We start from the raw sequence: 21,641 nt of genomic DNA, 5'->3' as shown, positions 1-21,641 counted from the left end.
TACTTGTAAATTTGCATCTACAGTGGAACAACACAACATCAACAAAGCATCATTCAACAAAATATAAATGAAAATGTGCAAAACAAAAAGCAGCATCCAGGTGAAAGTATTTGTAAGTATTTAGTGAAGATTGGCATTCAGAAAAACCAAGGAGCTCCATCTTTGATGGGTTGATCCTGTTTCTCCTTTCTGTTATGATCTGCCCTGTTTTGGAAAATATTCTCTTTGAGGGGACAGATGTTCCTCGTGTCCAAACTTTACTGTTTCCTCTCACTCATTTTCCTCACCTTTCCAGCGTGTAATGTCTGGCTACGAGTTCTCTCTCTCTCTCTCTCTCTCCCTCCCCCTGTTCGTGTGCTCACTGTGTGTGTGTGACCCCTCCCCTCCTGCTCAGCGTAAACACACAAACATCACCACGCATCTTCACCAATCACGTGCTGCTTTAACGGAAAAAAAACTCCGGAAAAAACGAATCGGCTCCGGATCCTGTCATTCACTTTAAGAGCCGACTCTTAGAGCCGGATCGTTCGCGACCGACCCATCACTAATAAATTACAGAACGCACGTGCAATCGTACAATCGCGCAGATGTCTAAATTTTTGCATCGCGATGCATCGTGAAACGATGTATCGTTACACCCCTAATAAATAGCCAAATATCAGGAGCATCATTTACTTTACTTGGTTGTTTTTTTGATCATGTGTGTAGAGAAGCACACTTTTCGAATTATTATGTTACCCCAAAGACAAAATGCACTCAATATGTAAACACATACATCAAACACTGTCGGCACACTACACTACAGAAACGTCTGTTACACTAACTTAATTGCCGTATGATTGCTAGGACCGCCTCATATTGCATATTGAGCCTCATTTCCTATTCTAAATGAATGAAAAATGTTAAATCGCTAAACACAAACCTTACATTTTGAATTTCAAAGCAAATTGCATATTACATGTTAAACATCTCATTTCACAGTGCTTGAATTAGGAATTAAATTAATAACTCATGCATGTTCTTGGAGCTTTCACTCAAATTGAATAAGATATGATAAGATAGCCTTTTATTATCCCACGGGGAAATTTGTAGTGATACAGCAGCTTTTTAGAATATAAAAATAGAAAATGACAGTGTTTACACGTATGTACTAGGGGTGGGCGATATAATATCATTCATGATAATACCGGTATAATTGTAAACTCGATATGGTTTTTGCCATATCGCGATATTGTTAGCAAACACGTGTCACTCACTCTCAAGCGCGTAACAGTGAAATAATGGACAGAGAGTAGTACCGGAGTTAGCACCGAGGACGAACTAGTCCCTAAAAGCCGAGCTACATCACTAGTGTGGAAGTTTTTCAGATACAGAAGGTCGGACAAAACGTGCAAAAATACTGTAACGACAAACGGGGCAACATCACATTTATTTCAGCACCTAAAGCAAAAGCACCCGCGTGAGTACGAGGAGTGTCGGTCACTGCGTGAGTCCGAGAATGATGTGAGGCCAAAAACTGTGTCAGTGAACGAACAGAATACACAGGTTACCACACAGGTTACCATCTGAGAACGTTTAAAACACAAACGCGCTAAGCAGAACGCTTTCCTTCGCGTATGAGCATGGAAACTGAATCACTGAGTCATTGAGTCAGAAACGGTAAAGATTCATTTGTGTTGCTGACTCTGTGGGCAAAGCAACTCCGGTTCAAGAGATTTAGATGTATAAACCAATCAGAGCTTCGAATTTAGACTTTAGGCGGAATTTCAAGCTCTCTCTTCGTTGGTTGCTGTATAATTGACATATTCATTATGCAATGATAGCAAAGCATGATCGAATATTAATTGGGATTTTGTTTTTGGGATGCTCATTTATTTGAAGTAAAACGGATAGTATAAATGTGATTGTAAGATTCTGCTGGTTTGTTTAATATAAATGTTGTCAATATGAATACAAATACAGCCATATAATAATACACAATATAAACACTGTAATTAGTCAGAATTGATCAGAACTACAATATTTTGTGTTTTTAAGAGAACTTATAAACAATATAAGGTAAAATACGGGCGGTGGCCTACCATTGTACTTTAAGTTTACATTATATCGTATCATATATAGCCAATTCTCAAAAGCATATAGAGATTTAAGGTTTTTTAGCCATATTGCCCAGCCCTACTGAAAGTGATGCTTAATTTACTGTACATTTAGTACCTTAGATTTCCTGACTGTGTGCAAAACAAAAGTTTTTTTTAACCCTTTGATGCACAACCTGGGTCAAAAGTGACCTAACTGAGTTTTTATTTTCTACATCTTTGCAATAAATTAATTTCGTCATTCAAGCTTCCATGAATTTTTCAATTAACTTGTTTTTGATCATCACAAATCCTTATTTCAGTTTTATATTTTTTGCTTTTTTAATAAAAATCATTTTTGTATCACTACCCTCCTAATGCACAACATGGGTCAAAAATTGAATGGAATTTGACAGGAACTACTGACATTTGTAAGTGTTTGTAGTCAAAAACATATTTACTGATCTTTTGAAAGACAACCAAAGATTAGGCTCTTGAATCTTGAATATGTCCAATACTATTTGCTTGCTAGCTGTTTACATATTCTAGTATAGATAGCTTTTATTAGCTAAGACAGCAAATACATGAATAACTGACATGTGCATATGAAAATATTGAATGGATGAATATGGGTCATTTTTGACCCATGTTGTGCATTAGAAGGGGTTTGCTTAGCTTGTGCATCAAAGGGTTAAAATAGACTTTTAAAAAAAGTGTTCTTATATATCGCGAGTGAATATCGTTATCGCAAAAATATCCCAAAATATCGTGATATTATTGAAAGGCCATATCGCCCACCCCTAGTATGTACACATACATTAAAAAGTAAGAATATGTAAAAAATTACAAAAATATAAACAGTATTTATGAAGGAAGTTAACCAAATATTGCACAGTTATTAAAATGTATTGCACAAAGTACAGCAGGTACAGCAGGTATTGCACATATTTTAAAAAGTAATTGCACAGAGAATATTAAAAACAAGTGATTATCTACGTTTGGGGCAGTGCTGGTTGTATAGCCTGACAGCAGAATGAAGAAAGGAGCTGCGGTATCTCTCCTTCGATCAACGCGGGTGAAGAAGCCTGTCGCTAAAGGAGCTGCCCAGTGCAGCCACAGTGCAAATGCAAACCTTTATTATATATATTTAACAACAGACCCTTTCCATTCTCATTAAAATGGTAACTCAGTTTTTCTGTTGTTTAATTAAATTAGGTTTTGCTTGTCATTTGGACAGCATATTACAAATGTTAGAGCGTTGAAGAGTAATATGCAGATACACTGATTGTACCACCATTGCATCATTTTTAGGGGTGTAACGATACATCGTTTCACGATGCATCGTGATGCAAAAAATGTAGCGATGTGCATCGTGGACATCTGCGCGATTGTACGATTGCACGTGCGTTCTGTAATTTATTAGTGATGGGTCGGTCGCGAAATGAATGACAGGATCCAGAGCCGATTCGTGTTTTTTCCGGGTTTTTTTCCGTTAAAGCGTTTCCGTGGTGGCGTTTGTGTGTTTACACTGAGCAGGAGGGGCGGGGTTACACACACACACACACACACACACACACACACGGACAGCGTGCACACGAACAGGGGGAGAGAGAGAGAGAGAGAGAGAGAGAGAGAACTCAGCGCTTTACAAGCAGACATTACACGCTGGAAAGATGAGGAAAATGAGTGAGAGGAAACAGTAAAGTTTGGACACGAGAAGTGCAGACCCACTTAACTTAGGGAGACGAAGTGTTCAGTCTACCCACATCTTATACATGTCACTGTGTATTGTAGCAACATCTGTCCCCTCAAAGAGAATCTTTTCCAAAACAGGGCAGATCATAACAGAAAGGAGAAACAGGATCAGCCCATCAAAGATGGAGCTCCTTGGTTTTTCTGAATGCCAATCTTCACTAAATACTTACAAATACTTTCACCTGGATGCTGCTTTTTGTTTTGCACATTTTCATTTATATTTTGTTGAGTGATGCTTTGTTGATGTTGTGTTATTCCACTGTAGATGCAAATTTACAAATAATCAGACACAATCAGACCTTTTGGTCTAATTAGATGGGTCTTTGTTTTTGTATTTTATAATTTATTGTTGTAGCACTCTGTTCCACGTTGAGTATATAAATAAATCCATTTAAATAATAAACATTTGATACAATGTTTTTTTTTACATTAGTAATTTATTTTACATGTAATGTGTTAATAAATTAGTTAAAGCTACAAAAAAAATATGTTTAAAGGCTCAGCTCAGCTCAATGAGCTTGTTTGATTACTTTGATTTTCAATTTAAGATGGCGATAAGTAACTTAAATTTGGTAAACCTGTTAGGGTACAGTAAAGTACTCAGTAATTACCTTTAATTGCAGGGGACTAAAGTTTTTTTTTTGTTTAAAAAATGAACAAGAAAATGTGCATTGTTTTGCACTGTTTACACTTAAAAAAAAATCGTGAGAAAATCGAATCGTGAGCTCAGCATCGTGAATCGAATCGTGAGCAGAGTGTATCGTTACACCCCTAATCATTTTACATAAAAATGTCAGATAAGAAAGAGGAAACTCTTTTACTTTTGTTCATAATTAAAGCTACAAGTTTGTCTAACAAAATGCAACTGTTGTCAACAGTAAACCTTGTTCTTACCCTTATTTGCCTGCCTGTCGAATTGAATTACTGTTTTTGTGTCTACACTTCATTCGGAAAATGTAACTCAGTATTAAATCAAACAGACTGTATTCGAAAGCCTGGGAAGCTAAGTGGACAAGACCTTAGGGTGTGTTAGGACCTCATTTTTAGATAACTAATTCTTTTTTTCTATTTGCCCAATAGGTTCTAGTCTTCAGTCTATGGGAAAAGTGGGAAGGATGTGGAGCAACCTTAGAAGCAGATGTCAAACACTGTTCCACACGAATGGCTCAGAGGCTAGTCTATGCAATCCGGACATGGATCGTGTTCACTGTGTGGTGGACCTGGGAGCACCCTCTCAGGGAGTACACATAGGTGAGTCCCAGATTGATCGGGGCTCTGTGTCTTTGCAGGTTCCTCTGAGAGGAGGGGGGTACCGGGGCCACAACTGTGTGGCAGATATTCCCCAGATTGTGGAGATCACGTTGGACAAAGAGAACGATGATTTAAGGAGGATCCCGCTTCTACGTAGAGATTCATATTCCCGACACGCTCCCTGGGGAGGTAAAAAGAAGCACTCTTGCTCCACTAAGACACAGAGTTCTTTGGAGGCTGACAGACGGACAGCACGCTCAAGAGGAGGTCTGAGCAGACGGGAACGGTGCTTCGGATCCAGCTCTATCCAGGAGGTTTGTGATTCTGGAGGAGGCAGCGGTGGACAAAGCGTAAGCACTTCCTCCGTTAGGCAGCGCCTAAAGGACACAGTAGGGTTATGCCTACCGCTGTCAATGGCCCGTCGCCCTCGTTTGGCGAAGAGCCAGGTTTCCTCCAAGCGCAAGATCCACATAACAGAACTGATGCTGGAAACCTGCCCGTTCCCACCAGGCTCCGATCTAGCCAACAAGTGGCATCTTATTAAGCAGCACACAGCACCGGTCAGCCCGCATTCCTCCTCTGCATTGCTGGACGCTTTCGATGCAGCACATCCCTCCCCGGAAGACGAAGAGGAGAGGCTCCGCGAGCGGCGCCGACTCAGCATAGAGGAAGGCGTGGACCCTCCTCCGAACGCACGGATTCACACACTGGAAGCTAGCACACAAAGATCTAGCCTTTTTAAACTGGGACCAAAGACGGCCCCCTGTTCTGGAGAAGAACCCGGGGGAGTCAAGAGCTCAGGTGCTGCTGGGACATCAGCTTTGCCTGGAATCATGGCACAGGTTGGGGCGAGTATGGGAATTCCATCTCAGCCTGTTGACTGTGACTCTGAGGAGGACTCAACCACTCTGTGCTTACAGGCACGGAGGCCTAGACAAAGACATGCGTCTGGTGACGGGCATACCTCCAGGCAACCGGGACCCTGGAAGGTTCACACACAGATAGACTTCATCCATTGCTTGGTGCCCGATCTACTGGCCATCACAGCGCTTCCCTGCTACTGGGGCGTGATGGATCGCTACCAGGCGGAGGCACTGTTAGATGGCCGTCCAGAAGGCACCTTCCTGCTGCGCGACTCCGCCCAGGAGGACTACTTATTTTCCGTCAGCTTTCGCCGTTACAATCGATCGTTGCACGCCCGCATAGAACAGTGGAACCATAACTTTAGCTTCGATGCGCACGACCCCTGCGTCTTCCACTCCTCCACAGTAACGGGATTGCTCGAGCACTATAAAGATCCTAGCGCGTGTATGTTTTTCGAGCCGTTACTCACGGCTCCCTTGCACAGGACATTTCCTTTCAGCCTGCAGCATCTGGCACGTGCAGCCATCTGCACACAGACCACCTACGACGGCATCGGTGCCCTGCCACTGCCACCAGCCATGCAGGACTTTCTCAAAGAGTATCACTACAAACAGAAAGTGCGTGTTCGCTGGCTAGAGAGGGAACCACCGTTCAAAGTCAAATGAGTCCCGGGGCCTGGCTCTGTGCCTGGAAGAGACGGGGGCTGTGAAGGCGACAGACTCAGCTTACAGGAATGTCTTTAGGCTTCTAACGTGTATTCAATTTTTATAGTTAACACTTTCTCCACATGGAATACAAGCTCTTAATAAGCAGTGTACGCTAACCGCCAAGCATGGTTATTTGTTGAGCTCAATTCAGTAGGAATAGTCTCTTCCTCTTCGCTCAGATTCTACTTCAGCCTGCCTGCTAAATTGCTAAACAAAACCTGTATGCTGTCTCCATTATAACCATATTTGGTCGTAAATGTACTGAAATGATAAACAGCTTAAACTTGTATTAAACCTAGCCATGCAGGGTTCAATTATTCATTATGTCATAGCAAACTTACCAGCAATAACTTACTATTTATTAACCATAGCTTTTTGGGTGGCAGTTGTTTTTGAGGCAGAGTTTTTTTCAAAACACTGGACTGCCAATTGCTGCCATAGTTAAAGCACTAATGTAATACATAAAAGAGAGGAAATTACCTTAAATTAATTAGGCTGCATTCACACCATATGTGGCAAAACCGCTTTCGTGCTGGCTGTGCTATTGTTTCCTATGGAGTCAGTAATTCAGCATTGACTGTTACCCTTCTGCTGCTGTTTTGAGCATCGCGCACCACACACATTTGCCACTTTGATGCCTGGTGTTTACAGCTTGTCGCTGCATTCCCAACATTGAGTCAGATTAATTTTTGACCCAGTTTACCGCTGACTATTTCAAAGCGCTGCCAATCAGACACATTTTTTATATAACGTTGAGAGGAACAACACACAGACCTGGCTCTGATGGTTTTACAAAACCCTGAACTGTTGGATCCAACCTTTCAATTTTTAGTATGATGATGTGAGCAAAAAAAGCTTTTTTTTTATCCTGGAGTCGCTTGTTGTGGCTTCGTAGACCCTAGATTAACCAATCAATACATATGTATAAACCCATTTTAATCTTTCTATTTTTTTTTAATCTTCTTACGTTTCCAAAAACGAGCATTGCAGCTTTCTAGTATAACTAAAATACATTTCATACAAAACTGCATCTGAACAAACTGTCAGCAGTGCCGTCAGCAGTGGTTATTATTTCTAGCTTGGTGCCCAGTGGCACAGCCAGCGAAAAAAACCACTTTTGCCTCGTATCATGTGAAAGGCTTAAGCGCTGCAATAAGCATCAAATTTCATCAGCCTTGCATTAACGTAAACAAAGCGCAAAACATCATGTATCATGTAAAAGCCGCTATGAGCAACGTTTCATGTTACCAGCTACAAATACAAATACACAGACGTTAATGTGCCGTAGAGGCCTAGTCTACACTAACAAGGGTCAGATATTTACCAGTTTACCGATAACCGACAAATAAGTCATTGTTTGATTCATGCTGTCAGCTGTGTATAGACACATTTTGAGTTTTTAGCCAGATTTTTTTATGCTTTTATATTGTTAAAATAATGAACAACAAAACTATAACGCATTAAAATAACAATCTGTAAAGTGGTTTAGCATCAGTATGGTAAACACATGCGGATCTTTGTGTAACGTTTTTGTTTTTTCTTTTCACAAAGTAATGTGGATGTTTTGCATCATTCTCCAGTATACAGGTAGAACTTATCATCTGCTTATCATCTTTTATAACTCCACTAATATTGTCAGGAAGAACTTGGTTGCATCTTTGATAAAGATTTGTTTATATGAAACTCTGTGATGTGTTTTATGTTTTGATGGGTCGCTATAAGCTGACACTAATGACGGTTGGTTATCGGTTAAAAAATTGCCAAAATTTGCAAGTCTAAACAGTAGATTTAGAAACAAATCTTTTTATCCCCATGTTGCCTTTCTCTCACACCAAAACAATAATTCTAACCTCTGTTTTATCAAGATATTTTTAATGCTGAGATAAAAACATTAGGGGTTTATAATATTTAGGGTATTTTAATTGAACATGCATCCAGTATTTGACTTAATGTATGTGGACACCCGAGCATGATCATGTTGAACATCCTATTCAAAGCTACAGGCATAATATCTTAGTTGCAGCTGTAGCAGCCTATACTTTACTTGGAATTCGTTCAATAAAGTTTCCATTTCTTCCCTAAGGTGTTCAGTGGAGTTGAGGTAAGGGATCTGTACAGGCCACTGAGGATCCTCCGTGCCAAACTCATCAAACCACGTGTTTATAGACTTTGCATTGTGCACAAGTCATGCTAGAGCAGGAGGATGAGTATTTACAGAAAGCATATCATTTTTTATTTTTACATAATTGATTTTGTTCATGTGTTAGCGATGGATGTAAGCTAAAAAACCTGAACTCAATATTTAAGAAGGGTGTCCACATACTTTTCGTTCATAAAGGGTCTGTTCGAAAACCTAGTGAGCTACCTTGCTGTCTACTGCGTACATAGGCAGCTGCCTAAGTAGAGAGGATTCTACAAAGTTATCGACTCATAAGTCAGGTTATGCAGACACACTACTTAGACAGCGATTACAGCAGTTTTTGCTTACTGGGCTAACACAGTTAGCCTCATGCCATTCAAACCAATGTGGTAAAGTTGTGCCGCACTGAATCCTGGGATTGCCTTCACCTCTAAGGAAGCATCGGATGCTTCCTTGTTTTACAGGCAAAATACCGTACAAATTTAAGGTTCCTTACTAGACAGCATTTTAAGGCATCTAAGAATTCGAACAGGCTTCTTCGCGTAGGATGACGGGAAATGCTATCTATGTAGAGACCCGTAGTATCAAATTTACAACTGTATTCTTCAGAAGATTAATATTTCTGATTGGTAATGAGAAAAACAACTAAAAACAGAATAGTTAAACTCCAAATTAACAAAATTAAGTCTAGAGATAAGCGCAACCCTTTTATTTTTTTACTTCACTTTAATTTGGCCAGGGTTGTGGTGGGTCAGTCAGTATCAATCATTGGGTGCAGTTCAGTAACAAACCCTGGACAGAACACCTATCTTTCGCAGGGCCTCAAACCCTTCTTCAACCCCATCCCCCCACCACCCACCCTCAGTCATAGCCAGTCATGTCTGTATGTAGATTGGCCGATATTATTGCTGGGGAGCGGTAGTTGGCTAGCGTGATTTATTTCTGCACCAACCGAGCTGCTTTTTATTTTTTTAATATAAATGAAGTCAAAGTGGCATGAACACAAAACATGTAAAATTCAAAGACTTTTGAGAAGGTTTTATACATGCATGGTTTTTCACGCAGAATGTGGCACAGTTGCACTTGAGAGCAGGCACCAAAGGTTAGGAGCATCTACCCCCAATCTACATGTCTAGCATCCTTTTTTTTTATTTTTATTTTTTTTATTGTAAATAGAGCTTAAATAACAATGCATACCACATTAAAATGGCTTTGTGAGACTGAACTGTGTTAGTGTGGACTAGGCCATAATACATTTTCTATGTCATCTCAGTATGATCACCATTATACTTGTTGCTGTGTCTCTTGTTATTAGTGAGCATCAGACCGGCACTTTTTCCTTTAGGAGCAGATACACACTGTCAGATCATGAGTATTATTCTTTCATCCCTTCACGGGACATAACCAGCATCGTGATCTTCACAGGTGTCTCATTATCTTTTCCAAAATGAGGCATGGGCTTGAAAAATGACAGTTTCTTCTGTCTATGCAGATGTTCTGTAAAATGTGTTGTATTTTGTCATCTGTGGTTTCATAGGGGTGGGGGTGGGGGGTGATATAGAAGGCCTGAAGCTTTACCTCACTGACTGTCTTCACTATAGACACAGGATAGAAACCCTTTTATAGTACTTAAGTATTAATGTCATGTTTTCTTGTCAGATGTGGTTAGTTCCACTTGCATTGCACTTTTACCCATTACGAGGCTGCAGTTTGCTCCGTGTCATATCTGAGTGGACTAAAAGATGAGATTCCTTTAACACTGTAACAAATAATGGATTAGCCGGTAACACTGATAAATATTTTTATATGGGTCAAATAAAGGTCAACGTAAAGTTAAATCTTTAGTTCAGTGTTAGAAGAATACGTTTTATTATAATATGGGAAGTCTCTCAGGTCCGTTCAGAGTTCGAATTCATAAGGGTAGGTCACAATGGCTGTGATGACTTTCATCCGCCAAAGCTGTGTTAATATTTTCTTACCCTGTGCTCATACCAGCAAGTGACAGTAAAAGTCTAGACTGAGCTTAATTATCAAGCAACAGTGATGACATTTTCTGAAATCTCTAAAGCCTAAACAGTTACTAACTGCATTCAGTTTACATCCAGTAGCATTTGTCACACTGGTTTTGAAACCTTATACAAAATGGAATGAATACAATTAAAACATAACATAGGTTTTGCAACACCTATATTACCCATATGAAAAGCTAATTGCCCCTTAAACCACCTATAGGGCCAATAACTGCAACCAAACACTTTATATAATTGGATATCAATCTTTCACATTGCAGGTGGGAAATCTCGAGCCAATTTGCAGAGTGACTAAATCAGCAAGGCTTTTGGCCATGGACTGCCAGTTCAAGGTCCTGCATCAGAATCTCCTTGAGTGCTACACTCAAACACTAATTGTGTTTTTATTGACCTATTCAGAGGTGTCCTTGCTCATGAGCTATGAGTCATTGTCTTGATGCATAATCCTATTGCACTTGAGCTTCAGATCACAAACTGGTGGTTAGACGTTCTCATTTAGGATTTTCTGGTAGAGAGCAGAATTCATGAACAAGTCGCCTAAAGCAGGAAAGCATCCCCACACTGACACACTACCACCACAATGTTTAATTGTTGGGGTTACAGTGTACAGCTATAAGGAGCAACAGTAGCACAACTCTAAGAGATAAACCCAAGGCAGTAGACTATGTCTGAGGGACATGTTAGGGATTCCTCATACGTAAATGTATGACATGCCATACAAACAAGTATACTTAAAAAAAAAAAAAAGATCTATTTATGCATTTTCCTAATCTACTTGTATCCAAATACCCACTCTACATTGACATTTTCAGCATTTAGCAGACACCTTTATCCAAAGCGGCTTACAGTACCGTGATAGTACATGTTCTGAGCAATTGAGGGTTAAAGGCCTTGCTCAAGGTCCCACCAGCAGCAACCTGGCAGTGGTGGGGCTTGAACCAATAACCTTTTAATTACTTATCCAGCACCTTAACCACTAGGCTACAACTCGTATTTGCTCTACAGCTGCAGACCCCTACCCTGATCGAGAGGGTCATACCTAACACACTCCCCATCCGACATTTGTACAGGTGTGTTTTCACCTGTCCATGGTGGGTTTAAACAGCGATCATGACTGCGTATGGAGAGTCACACACTGATCTCCATTATTCTCTGTCTTAGTACACGAGCCTTCGACCAGCCAGCAGCCAGCAATTGTAGTCCTTCAGCCTGCCCACCCTCAGACATAGCTGAAATATTACATTTAAATTTTTTGCCATTTAGCTGACAGTTTTATCCAAAGCAACGTGTACAGTACTGTGACAGTATATTATCTAAGCTCAAGGACCCAACAGTGGCAGCCTGACGGTGGGGCTTGAACCAGCGCCCTTTTGTTTACTAGTCCAGTACCTTAACCGCTGAGCTACAACATAGCCAATCATGTTTGTGTAGGCATCTGGCCAGCTCATATAAAATGCTAATTTATTGTTATATGAAACAATAGATTGAATAAAAGTGCATTATGTCAAAAAAGACAGAGGTTAGATGTAAAAAAGTGTCAATGTAGGGTTCCTGTGAAATATTTTAAAACCAGGTTTCCTTAATTATTAGTAATTATGGTTTTCTTACATCTAGATTGGTTTGCAGAAACCTCATTTAGATCAGTATATGAGACCTTTATTCTTCCTTATTATACTAGAAAGTGATTTTAATGACAGACTATCTTTTGATCCTTGAGTTGCATGTACGGCTGATTAGACCTGTAGATTTAGAAGGTGTTGATGTATCATATCTTAATATGAACTTGTTCCTTAATCCTGCACATCATACTTACAACTTTAATCCTGTAGTTTAAAATGCCATGGTCTGCTGACATGCACTCGGCAAATGAGCTCCTCTGGGCAGACTTACATCCTACCCTGCCCTGCCCTTCCCCGCTCTACAGGAACTAATCTCAGCCTAAATTTACTAACCTAGCCTCCAAATTTACCACCTGCTGAAAAGACCAGTCTGTGTTTATTGATGGGTTTTGTGAAAATATAGCAGAGAAGGACCAGCCCCACCCCCCACCAGTCTGACCACATCCTCAGCATCACCCTCTTTTTGGCTGTGTTGCACTGAAAGTAGAAACGCTGTTGTTGTGTATCCTGCCCGGCCTCCAAACTATTTGGGTGCTATGCTAAAGTTAGCATTAGCAAGAGGCTATCACAAGGCTCCATTGAGACAGTTTAAGAGCTATGTTGTCTGGCAGTGGGGATCAGGGTTAAAGTAAAAAAAAAAAACCCAACTGGTCATTATTTGGTTAAGTCTAGAGAGAAGGTGTGGCTCTTGTAGGATTCATACACTCCCCCTGTCATTCAGGCCTTGTTAGATCATTCCCAGTTAGTGGTTGATGGTAAGCCTAGGCAACAGGAAATAAAAGGGGGTTTTTAAAACTTAAGGGTTTCTGTATGAAATGGTTTATATAATCTGAAAGCAGCGTCTGTACCACAGAGCCTCACGCTCTTCCTGCCCTTTGTTCTTTATAGGAAAATGGCATAAGGCAGATATTGCCACTTGTTGCCCATGTGATCAAAAAAGCAGATTCTGTGCCAGCAATACAAATAAATACTCTAGTGACATGCTTGAGATGCACAAAAACAATGCAAGATTATATCCTGTAAAGTCAAGATTTTAACATATATGAAAAATAAATAATATGAAAATAATGACTAGGTATTTAGTTCTGTGCAGAGAGGAGCAGCAATGCATCTCATTTTTTTTGGTCGGCGGCACGGTGGCTCAGTGGGTAGCACTATCGCCTCACAGCAAGAAGGCCCTGGGTTTGATTCCCAGGTGGAGAGGTCCGGGTCCTCTCTGTGTGGAGCTTGCATGTTCTCCCTGTGTTTGCGTGGGTTTTCTCTGGGCACTCCAGTCCTCCCACAGTCCAAAGACATGCAAGTGAGGTGAATTGGAGATACAAAATTGTCCATGACTGTGTTTGATATAAAACTTGAACTGATGACTGTAATGAGTAATTGCCTGTTCTGTCACCATGATTGTAACCAAAGAGTGTAAAACATGACATTAAAGTCCTAATGAAATTACTTTTGGTCTTTGTTGAACCGTACCTTGCCATTAAGCTCTAACCTAACAGACTTCAACTGCCAGGGAGGTGGGGGGGTGTGTAATGAGATGGCAATCCTATTTCTAATATCCAACACAAATCTAATGTTACTATGCGTGATGCACTGTGCAACATAAGAACAGTTAGAAAGGCCACTATTCTGAACTGTTATGTCGTGTTCCAATTATTTAACACTAAAAATGAACACAATTTTATCCTGTTTGGGATACAGCCACATCCAGTTTTGTTTTCTAAGGTGCTTCTAGGCAAAATGGTGCCATGACATACCAAGGTGTGCACACCATGCAGTTTGTTTGTTTGTTTATTAGGATTTTAACGTCATGTTTTACACTTTGGTTACATTCATGACAGGAACGATAGTTACTCATTACACAAGATTCACCAGTTCACAAGGTTATATCGAACACAGTCATGGACAATTTAGTGTCTCCAATTCACCTCACTTGCATGTCTTTGGACTGTGGGAGGAACCCAGTGCAGACACGGGGAGAACATGCAGACTCCACACAGAAAGGACCCAGACCTCCCCACCTGGGATTCGAACCCAGGACCTTCTTGCTGTGAGGTGACGGTGCTACCCGCCCTGCACGCCATGCAGAGTATGTGTAGTGCTGTATAGCACCTGAGTGATCTGCTGTGGCGACACCTGAAATTGTAAGCAGCCATAAGAAAAAAAAATCATGTAACTACTGGAAACAGTAAATAACACCAGGTACTTTTATTTGCTCATTTTACTCAGTGTTACTATCATAACTTTGTTGTTCACACTGTTATTTGCTCAGAACTAATTAAACACCATTTAGCTAGTCTGATTTAACCATATACACACACACACACACACACTGTGGAAAAAGGCTTTGCTGTCATGTTTAAAGGACGCACAAATGTTAAAAAATGACAATACATAGAAATATATCGTGTATATTGTTTTCACCCCAAATTTGTACTTTTCGAATGCTGTAAGCCTTGTGTTATATTTTTATGCAAACAATTTTATTCTCCCTAATATGCAATGAGCGTGATAAAACCAGAGTAGGCTATACAGTCACTTTAATGCCGTCAATGCACATTTGTTGCTGCGTAAATGCAGACGCCGCGGTGACAGGCGCTGACAATGATGAGGACTAATGGTTGTCATCCTGCATCTCGGATTGCTTCATATCTTCTGATCACAGGATCCATTTCAAAAGCCACAGGCCGGCCGAGCTCATTCGACAAATATAGACTCATTGTTTTCCTTCCTTTTGTTTCTTTTAACCATCATCTGGATGAAACCGGGGTGTTTAAATGGTCGAAATGTTCACATTTTAGTGTCTCTGTTTACTCCTCGACTGTCACACCTGTTTTTCTTTCTTTTTGGATTACATTTAAAAAGCCAATGGATACAATGCTTATAGCTGTCACTACTGGTGCTTTGCGAATGCTTTATTGTCTTAATGATACAAATAAATTGTATTCCATGCAGTAAAACAAGCCGTTTATAGATCTGTGTTTTCTTCATTTTAAAGTGTAATTTTTTCCAAACTATTGGCTAATTATGACCAACACAAGACTCGAGCGTCATATTCATTTTTGCTTAGTGAACATCTCATTGTACTTCATCCTGGTGGACGTTGTTTTGTACATGGACTTAAATAGAAAATACAATTAGAACTGCATAATTCTTTAAAAGAGTGGTATGCAAACTTTTTTTCCCAGAGCATCTCATTTAAATCAGATTAGTGTACAATGCTCCTTTTAAAGACAAACTATAGCTGTATATCGCATGCTACCAGTGACAAAGAAAAAAGTAGCATGATTGAGATGTACTTCTATCTAGCTGTTGCTTTCAATATTTTATATAATATATGGGTGAATAGTCTGGCCATTGTTAAGGTGGTGCTTCTCTGTGCCCTCAGTGCTGGTCCCGAGACCAGATACAAATAAGGAGGGTGGGTCAGAAAGGGCACCTGACATAAAAAACTGTGCCAAATTAGGTATACACTGATTAGATATAACATTATGACCACCTTCCTAATATTGTGTTGGTCCCTCTTTTGCTGCCAAAACAGCCCTGACCCATTGAGGCATGGACTCCACTACACCCCTTGCACCAAGATGTTAGCAGCAGATTCTTTAACTCCTGCAAGTTGTGATGTGGGGCCTCCATGGATCTGACTTGTTTGTCCTACACATCCCACAGATGCTGGATTGGCTCGATGCTGGATGGAGATCTGGGGAATTTAGAGGCCACTACTCCTTCCTTGGACCATTTTTGATAGATACTGACCACTGCAGACTGGAAACACCCCACAAGAGCTGCAGTTTTGGAGGAGCTCTGACCCAGTCGTCTAGCCATCACAATTCGGCCCTTGTCAAACTCGCTCAAATCCTGATGCTTGCCCTTTTTTCCTGCTTCTAACACATCAACTCTGAGGATAAAATGTTCATTTGCTGCCTAATATATCCCACCCACTATTAGGTGCCGTGATGACGAGATAATCAGTGTTATTCACTTCACCTGTCAGTGGTCATAATGGACAGGACGCCAGTCCTTTGGCCATTCAACACACATAGTAATCATGTCTGTGTAGATGCCTGGCCAGCCAATAGCATCACTGCAATTCAAACCCTAGATCTTTTTTATATACACTAAATGGCTAGTATTTAGACACTTGACCATGAGCTTGTTGGACATCCCATTTATGTGACCTGTATGTGAAGAAAACTTCAAAAACATTGAAGTATGTCTGTGGGAATTTGTGCCCATTCAGTCAAAAGAGCATTGGCATGGCTGGGTAAAAAAATACTTAATTCATGTTCCACTTCATTACAAAGCTGTACAGTGGGGCTGAGGTCAAGGCTCCGTGCAGGCAACTGGAGTTTATATAAACCAATCTTCATGTCCTTATAGATCTTGTTTTGTTCACATGGGCACAGTCTTGCTGGAATATAATAAGTGATTGCCTGTTACCCCCAGAGAGGTGTTTTCAATGCTCAAGTGTCTAAAGGCAGTTTGCTTTCTACCAGTAATGCCAGCTTAAAATCACAGTCATTGCTAGTTTGGCCTGTAGAACTGGGTTACAGCGAATGCCAGCAGACGTTTTCAATGCAAATCTTCTCAACACTGAAATGCTACTGAAATCGATGTGAAATTGCTTAGAAATGGTTACACACAAAACCCTTCAGTACAGCTATTAAGCTGAGAAAGTGAAGACGTTTGAATCTAGTCATTGTGCTCCTGTCTGTTATTTATAATAATCAAGAGGTATTATTGCTTAACTCCGTCTGATACCCTTTCCACCCACCCGTACACGTATACAAAGCCGAGCCCAGATTGCACTCATGGCACAGGAACATACTCTCGTACCACCACATATCACTGTCAGCCACTGTAGGATTAACTAGAGAGAGAGAGAGAGAATACCTTCTGCTTCTCTCCGCTTGGATGGCCTCCAAGTCTTTGGCGGTAAAGAGAGAGATGACCTCTCGCTCACCTCGTCCTTAACACATTCACTCGCGCGCACACACTCAAGACTCCCATCTATATTTCATACTAAAAAAAAAAAAAAAAACAGTTTGTGCACATCTCCCAGTGTGGATGGCTGTAGAACGAGACTGGGTGGAGGAGGAGGCTCGGCTTAAGTCGGCTCCCAGTGTGCCAACCTGCCCGTCGAGACCAAGAAAAACTCACATCACTGTCACACCATCAGCTGTGCTTCATTCCTCCTGGTACAGGAGAAGTGGATTAGCTTTGGATTCAAGTGAAACGAGACAGTAATACCAGATTTGACTGTGGACCATGGGGGAGCAGCTACGTCTGAACAGAGGTTTATACTTCACCTAACTATGAGCTATGGCACAGTGTGACTATGGGAATTTGTGTCTGTTTAGTCACAATGAGGAGTTCCGGAACTGACAGTGAATGAAAAGGTATGTCTTGCAATCAATGCTTTAATACACACCAAACATGTTTAATGGGTTTGAGATCAGCTGGGTTCTTTCTGTGTGGAGTTTGCATGTTCTCCCTGTGTCTGCGTTTCCACAGGGAGCTCCGGTTTCCTCCCACAGTCCAAAAACATGCAAGTGAGGTGAATTGGAGAGAAATTGTCCATGACTGTGTTTGACAAGACTTGAACTGATGAATCTAGTGTAACCAGTAGGGCTGGCACCGATCCGATACTTTGTATCGGTATCAGTCCGATATTGTCCCAAATCACTGGATTGGATATCGGAAGGAAAAAACGTGTAATTCAATCTGATACTGTTGCTTAATGTAAATAGCACTTAATGTAAATAAGGCCACTGTTTGTGTGTAAAGCAAATAACACACTAAGATACATTCCAACAGAGCGCCGTTATTGTCAGCTCACTCACCAACTGCCGTAACAAGTATGACATCATGATGACATCATTAACATGTGCCACTGATCTACAACTCATCTGCAACAGCCATTCAGAAATTAAAACACACTGATCTACTTAAACTTTAAGCATTTTAAAAAATCATCTATTACTGCCACATCTAAAAACAGTTTAAACACAATAAAAATCACTTTATAAATGATAAATCGCTCACCTGAGATAAAGAAAACCTATCTTGTCCCGGCTTGGAGATCTCTCACATCCTCAATGATTAATCCATTAGTGTTATGAAATTAAACAAACTACACCGTTTCCTTTTAGCCACAGATGTCCTCTTCAAAATCCAGCAGGGTTTAATAATCTAAAAAAGTGATTTTAACGGAAAACCTTAACTTTGCGTCAATTCTAATTGGTCCATCACGTTTGATTGACATCCACATCTTCCAATTGTAGACACTTTGGACGACACGCTGTAAAGCGAGATGTGTCACGTGAACGACAGCACGAACGTCAGTGAAACCAAAAATGTTACTAAATGTTCCGTGTGTAAAAGTGAAAATATAAACAGCAGTTTTGTATGAGTGTGATGTTGTAGGTTCTGTATTTATTCCTTTAGAATATTTGTTTCACAGTCTGAGCATTATTATTATGATAGCTAGTTTAATCATGGTGCATTGAGACATGTATTATTACTGCTTAGTTGTTTGAGAGGAGAAATGACAGTATCGGATTGGTATCAGTATAGGCAGATACTCGATTTGCAGTATCCGTATCAGACATAAAAAAGTGGTATCGAACCAGCCCTAGTAACCAGTAACTACCTGTCCTGTCATGAGTGTAACCAAAGTGTTAAACATGACATTAAAATAAAATGAATAAGTAGATCAGTGCTCAACACCAGACCTGTCAAACTTGGCATTTATGGAACTTGTTTTGTGCCACAAAGTTGGAAGCATATAATTTTTTACACCAGTGAGTCTCGGGTGTGGCTTAAATGCCTGAACTCTTAAGATGTTTGTTGATCGTATAGTGCAATAGAGGAGCACGATTAAACACACATTGAAATAATTAACACGAATATATCACACATCTGAGAATCTGAGATAGGCACCTTTAAAAACAAACAGATCTGGAACATTGTGTTATGTCCCTCTGCATTACCACCCCCACCTTGCAAGAACACTCACAAAAAATCTGATAATCGTGGCATACTCTTGTGCTAAATCAGCATGGACAGATACCAATAAAACCAAAATGAAAGTAACTGAAATACATAAATGACAAAAAACATACAAGTGTTTTATTCTGATCACAGATTTTGACTCCACAAGTAGCGCTTTTCCACCAAAAGAACACTGGTTCTTGAACCGGTTTTGTTCGGGTTTCTTCGAACCTTGGTGTTTTATAGAGAACTGACACACATTTTGGAAACCAAGCATGCATCATCAACGGTGAGCGTTACATAAATAAAGTAAATAGTAACACGATGGCGGAGCATGTAGGTTACCCGAGAGCGTTTGTGCTGTTGTTACAGATGTTCGTTTCTATGCAAGAAGCAACGCTCAACTATCTGTGATAAGAAGACGTAGACGTGTTTGTCGCCATTGTTGCTTTCTTTAGTGCATTCACGTGAGAAGTAATTTGCACTTCGGTCTCACCGCGACCCTCGGCGCAAATAGCCGATTTACTCAGCGCTCGACTTGAGTGGTGAAACATCACTGAAGTTCCACAACACGAACATCCATTTGTTTGAAATAACCATCAAGTCCTCTTTAAAATACAACACATATATCTGTGTTTAGCTGTATTTACTTCATTTGTGGTGTTTATGCAGCTCGGGGTTCTGAATCCGCTTCTCGGCAGAGTTGAAAAAGCTTAACGTAAAAAATAAAGCGGAACCGACTCCGTTCCGCATCGGTGGAAAAGGGGTATAGGAGGCACTCGATTTAAAGCAGGAATTCACATCACTCCACTGCTGCTTTCTCTTCACTGGCTTCCTGTAGCTGCCCACATTCAGTTTCAAACTATGATGCTCGCCTACAAAGCCAAAAATGGACCAGCCCCAAGCTACCTTAGAGAAGTCATAAAACCCTATTCTGTACCAAGCAACCTGCAAGCCACTAGTCTTGCTCGTCTTGATCTTCCCCCCAGAACTCGAGGAAGTCACGCATCAAGGCTCTTAAGGCATAATATTTATCTGGCGTGGGCGAGACCATGATCAAGAAGGTGGTTCACCCAGGGCGAGGCTCAGCCATTGCACTCCGGTGAATTCCCCAAATGTGGGAATCTCGACTGCATAATTTCTGATAGTAGGGGACTGCGTTCACACTCTCTTCTGATTTTTTTGTAGGACAGTGGTAGCCTAGTGGGTAGAGCTTTGGGCTATCAACTGAAAGGTTGAAAGTTTGAATCCCAGCTCTGCCATGCAGCCACTGTCAGACCCTCAAAGCCCTCAGTGCTCCTTTTTTTCTGTATTTGCACCCAAGTGGTGGAACAAACTTCCCCGTCTGTCTGAACATGCGAGTCTCACACCATCTTCAAAAGACGATTAAAGACCCACCTCTTTACTAAGCACTCAAGTTGAAAACTAACACACACTTACTAATCGTCTATACTATAATCTCAAAAAATCTTCTACCTGTATCTGTGTTCTAACAGGGCTTCAGCAGATTTGTATTCTTGGACTGTAGTCTAATTGTACTAGAGTAAGGAAATGTTCAGTCTGGAAGCACTTCTGGAAGCTCTGAATGAGAGCATCTTTTAAATGCCAGAAATGTAACTACAATGAGTGTCAAATTAATCACACCACACCATTATCCAAGAACAATTACACTATCCACTCTAACTTCTGCATATTTTGCTTATATTGTTGAAGGAAACTGATTATCCAAAAGAATGTAAATAAAACATGACCAGTGGTAAGGTTTGAACCCAGTTCTCCAGCTGGTACCAAACCCTGCCAGCTGCTACACTGTGTAAGTAAGGTATCTGGCATATTCATGATCTATTATTCATTTAGTCACTGTCTGTTTTACCACTGTTTTATTCTGGTCAGGGTTGTGGTGGGTCTGGTTTATTGGGTGAAAGGCAGGAAACACCCTGGACAGGTCGCCAGTCCATCACAGTGTAGACACACAGACACAGTTTCAAGTGGCCTGACTACAAGTGTTTGTTACTTGTGGGAGAAAACCGGAGCAACCGGACCTTTCTCCACACAGAAAGGACCCTGGCCGCCCAGGCATGGTATTTAACACAGGCCCTTCTTGCTGTGAGGTGACAGCCCTACCCACTGTTCCACCTTGTCACCCATGTTCATGTTTCACATATGTATAGCTACTTTTATCTGAACTGTTCATGTAAAATAAGAGG

At 40.7% G+C, this 21,641-nt stretch overlaps 1 protein-coding gene and 1 pseudogene across 1 annotated transcript in view; both read left to right on the top strand.

The window, feature by feature from the left end:
- socs5b (suppressor of cytokine signaling 5b) overlaps positions 1-8,335 on the top strand; it is a 40,189-nt gene extending 31,854 nt beyond the window's left edge. The window contains exon 2 of the mRNA XM_062995053.1: positions 4,911-8,335. Within this exon, the coding sequence (XP_062851123.1) occupies positions 4,928-6,610 (1,683 nt within the window). The 5' untranslated portion in view covers positions 4,911-4,927 and the 3' untranslated portion in view covers positions 6,611-8,335. The remainder of the gene's footprint in view (positions 1-4,910) is intronic.
- Positions 8,336-20,461: 12,126 nt separating this feature from the next.
- LOC134315497 (U1 spliceosomal RNA) lies at positions 20,462-20,610 on the top strand (annotated as a pseudogene).
- The last annotated feature ends 1,031 nt before the right edge of the window (positions 20,611-21,641 follow it).

This window comes from Trichomycterus rosablanca, chromosome 5 (assembly GCF_030014385.1).
Source record: "Trichomycterus rosablanca isolate fTriRos1 chromosome 5, fTriRos1.hap1, whole genome shotgun sequence".
NCBI lineage: Eukaryota > Metazoa > Chordata > Actinopteri > Siluriformes > Trichomycteridae > Trichomycterus > Trichomycterus rosablanca.
This window is presented reverse-complemented; position numbering and strand designations above follow the sequence as displayed.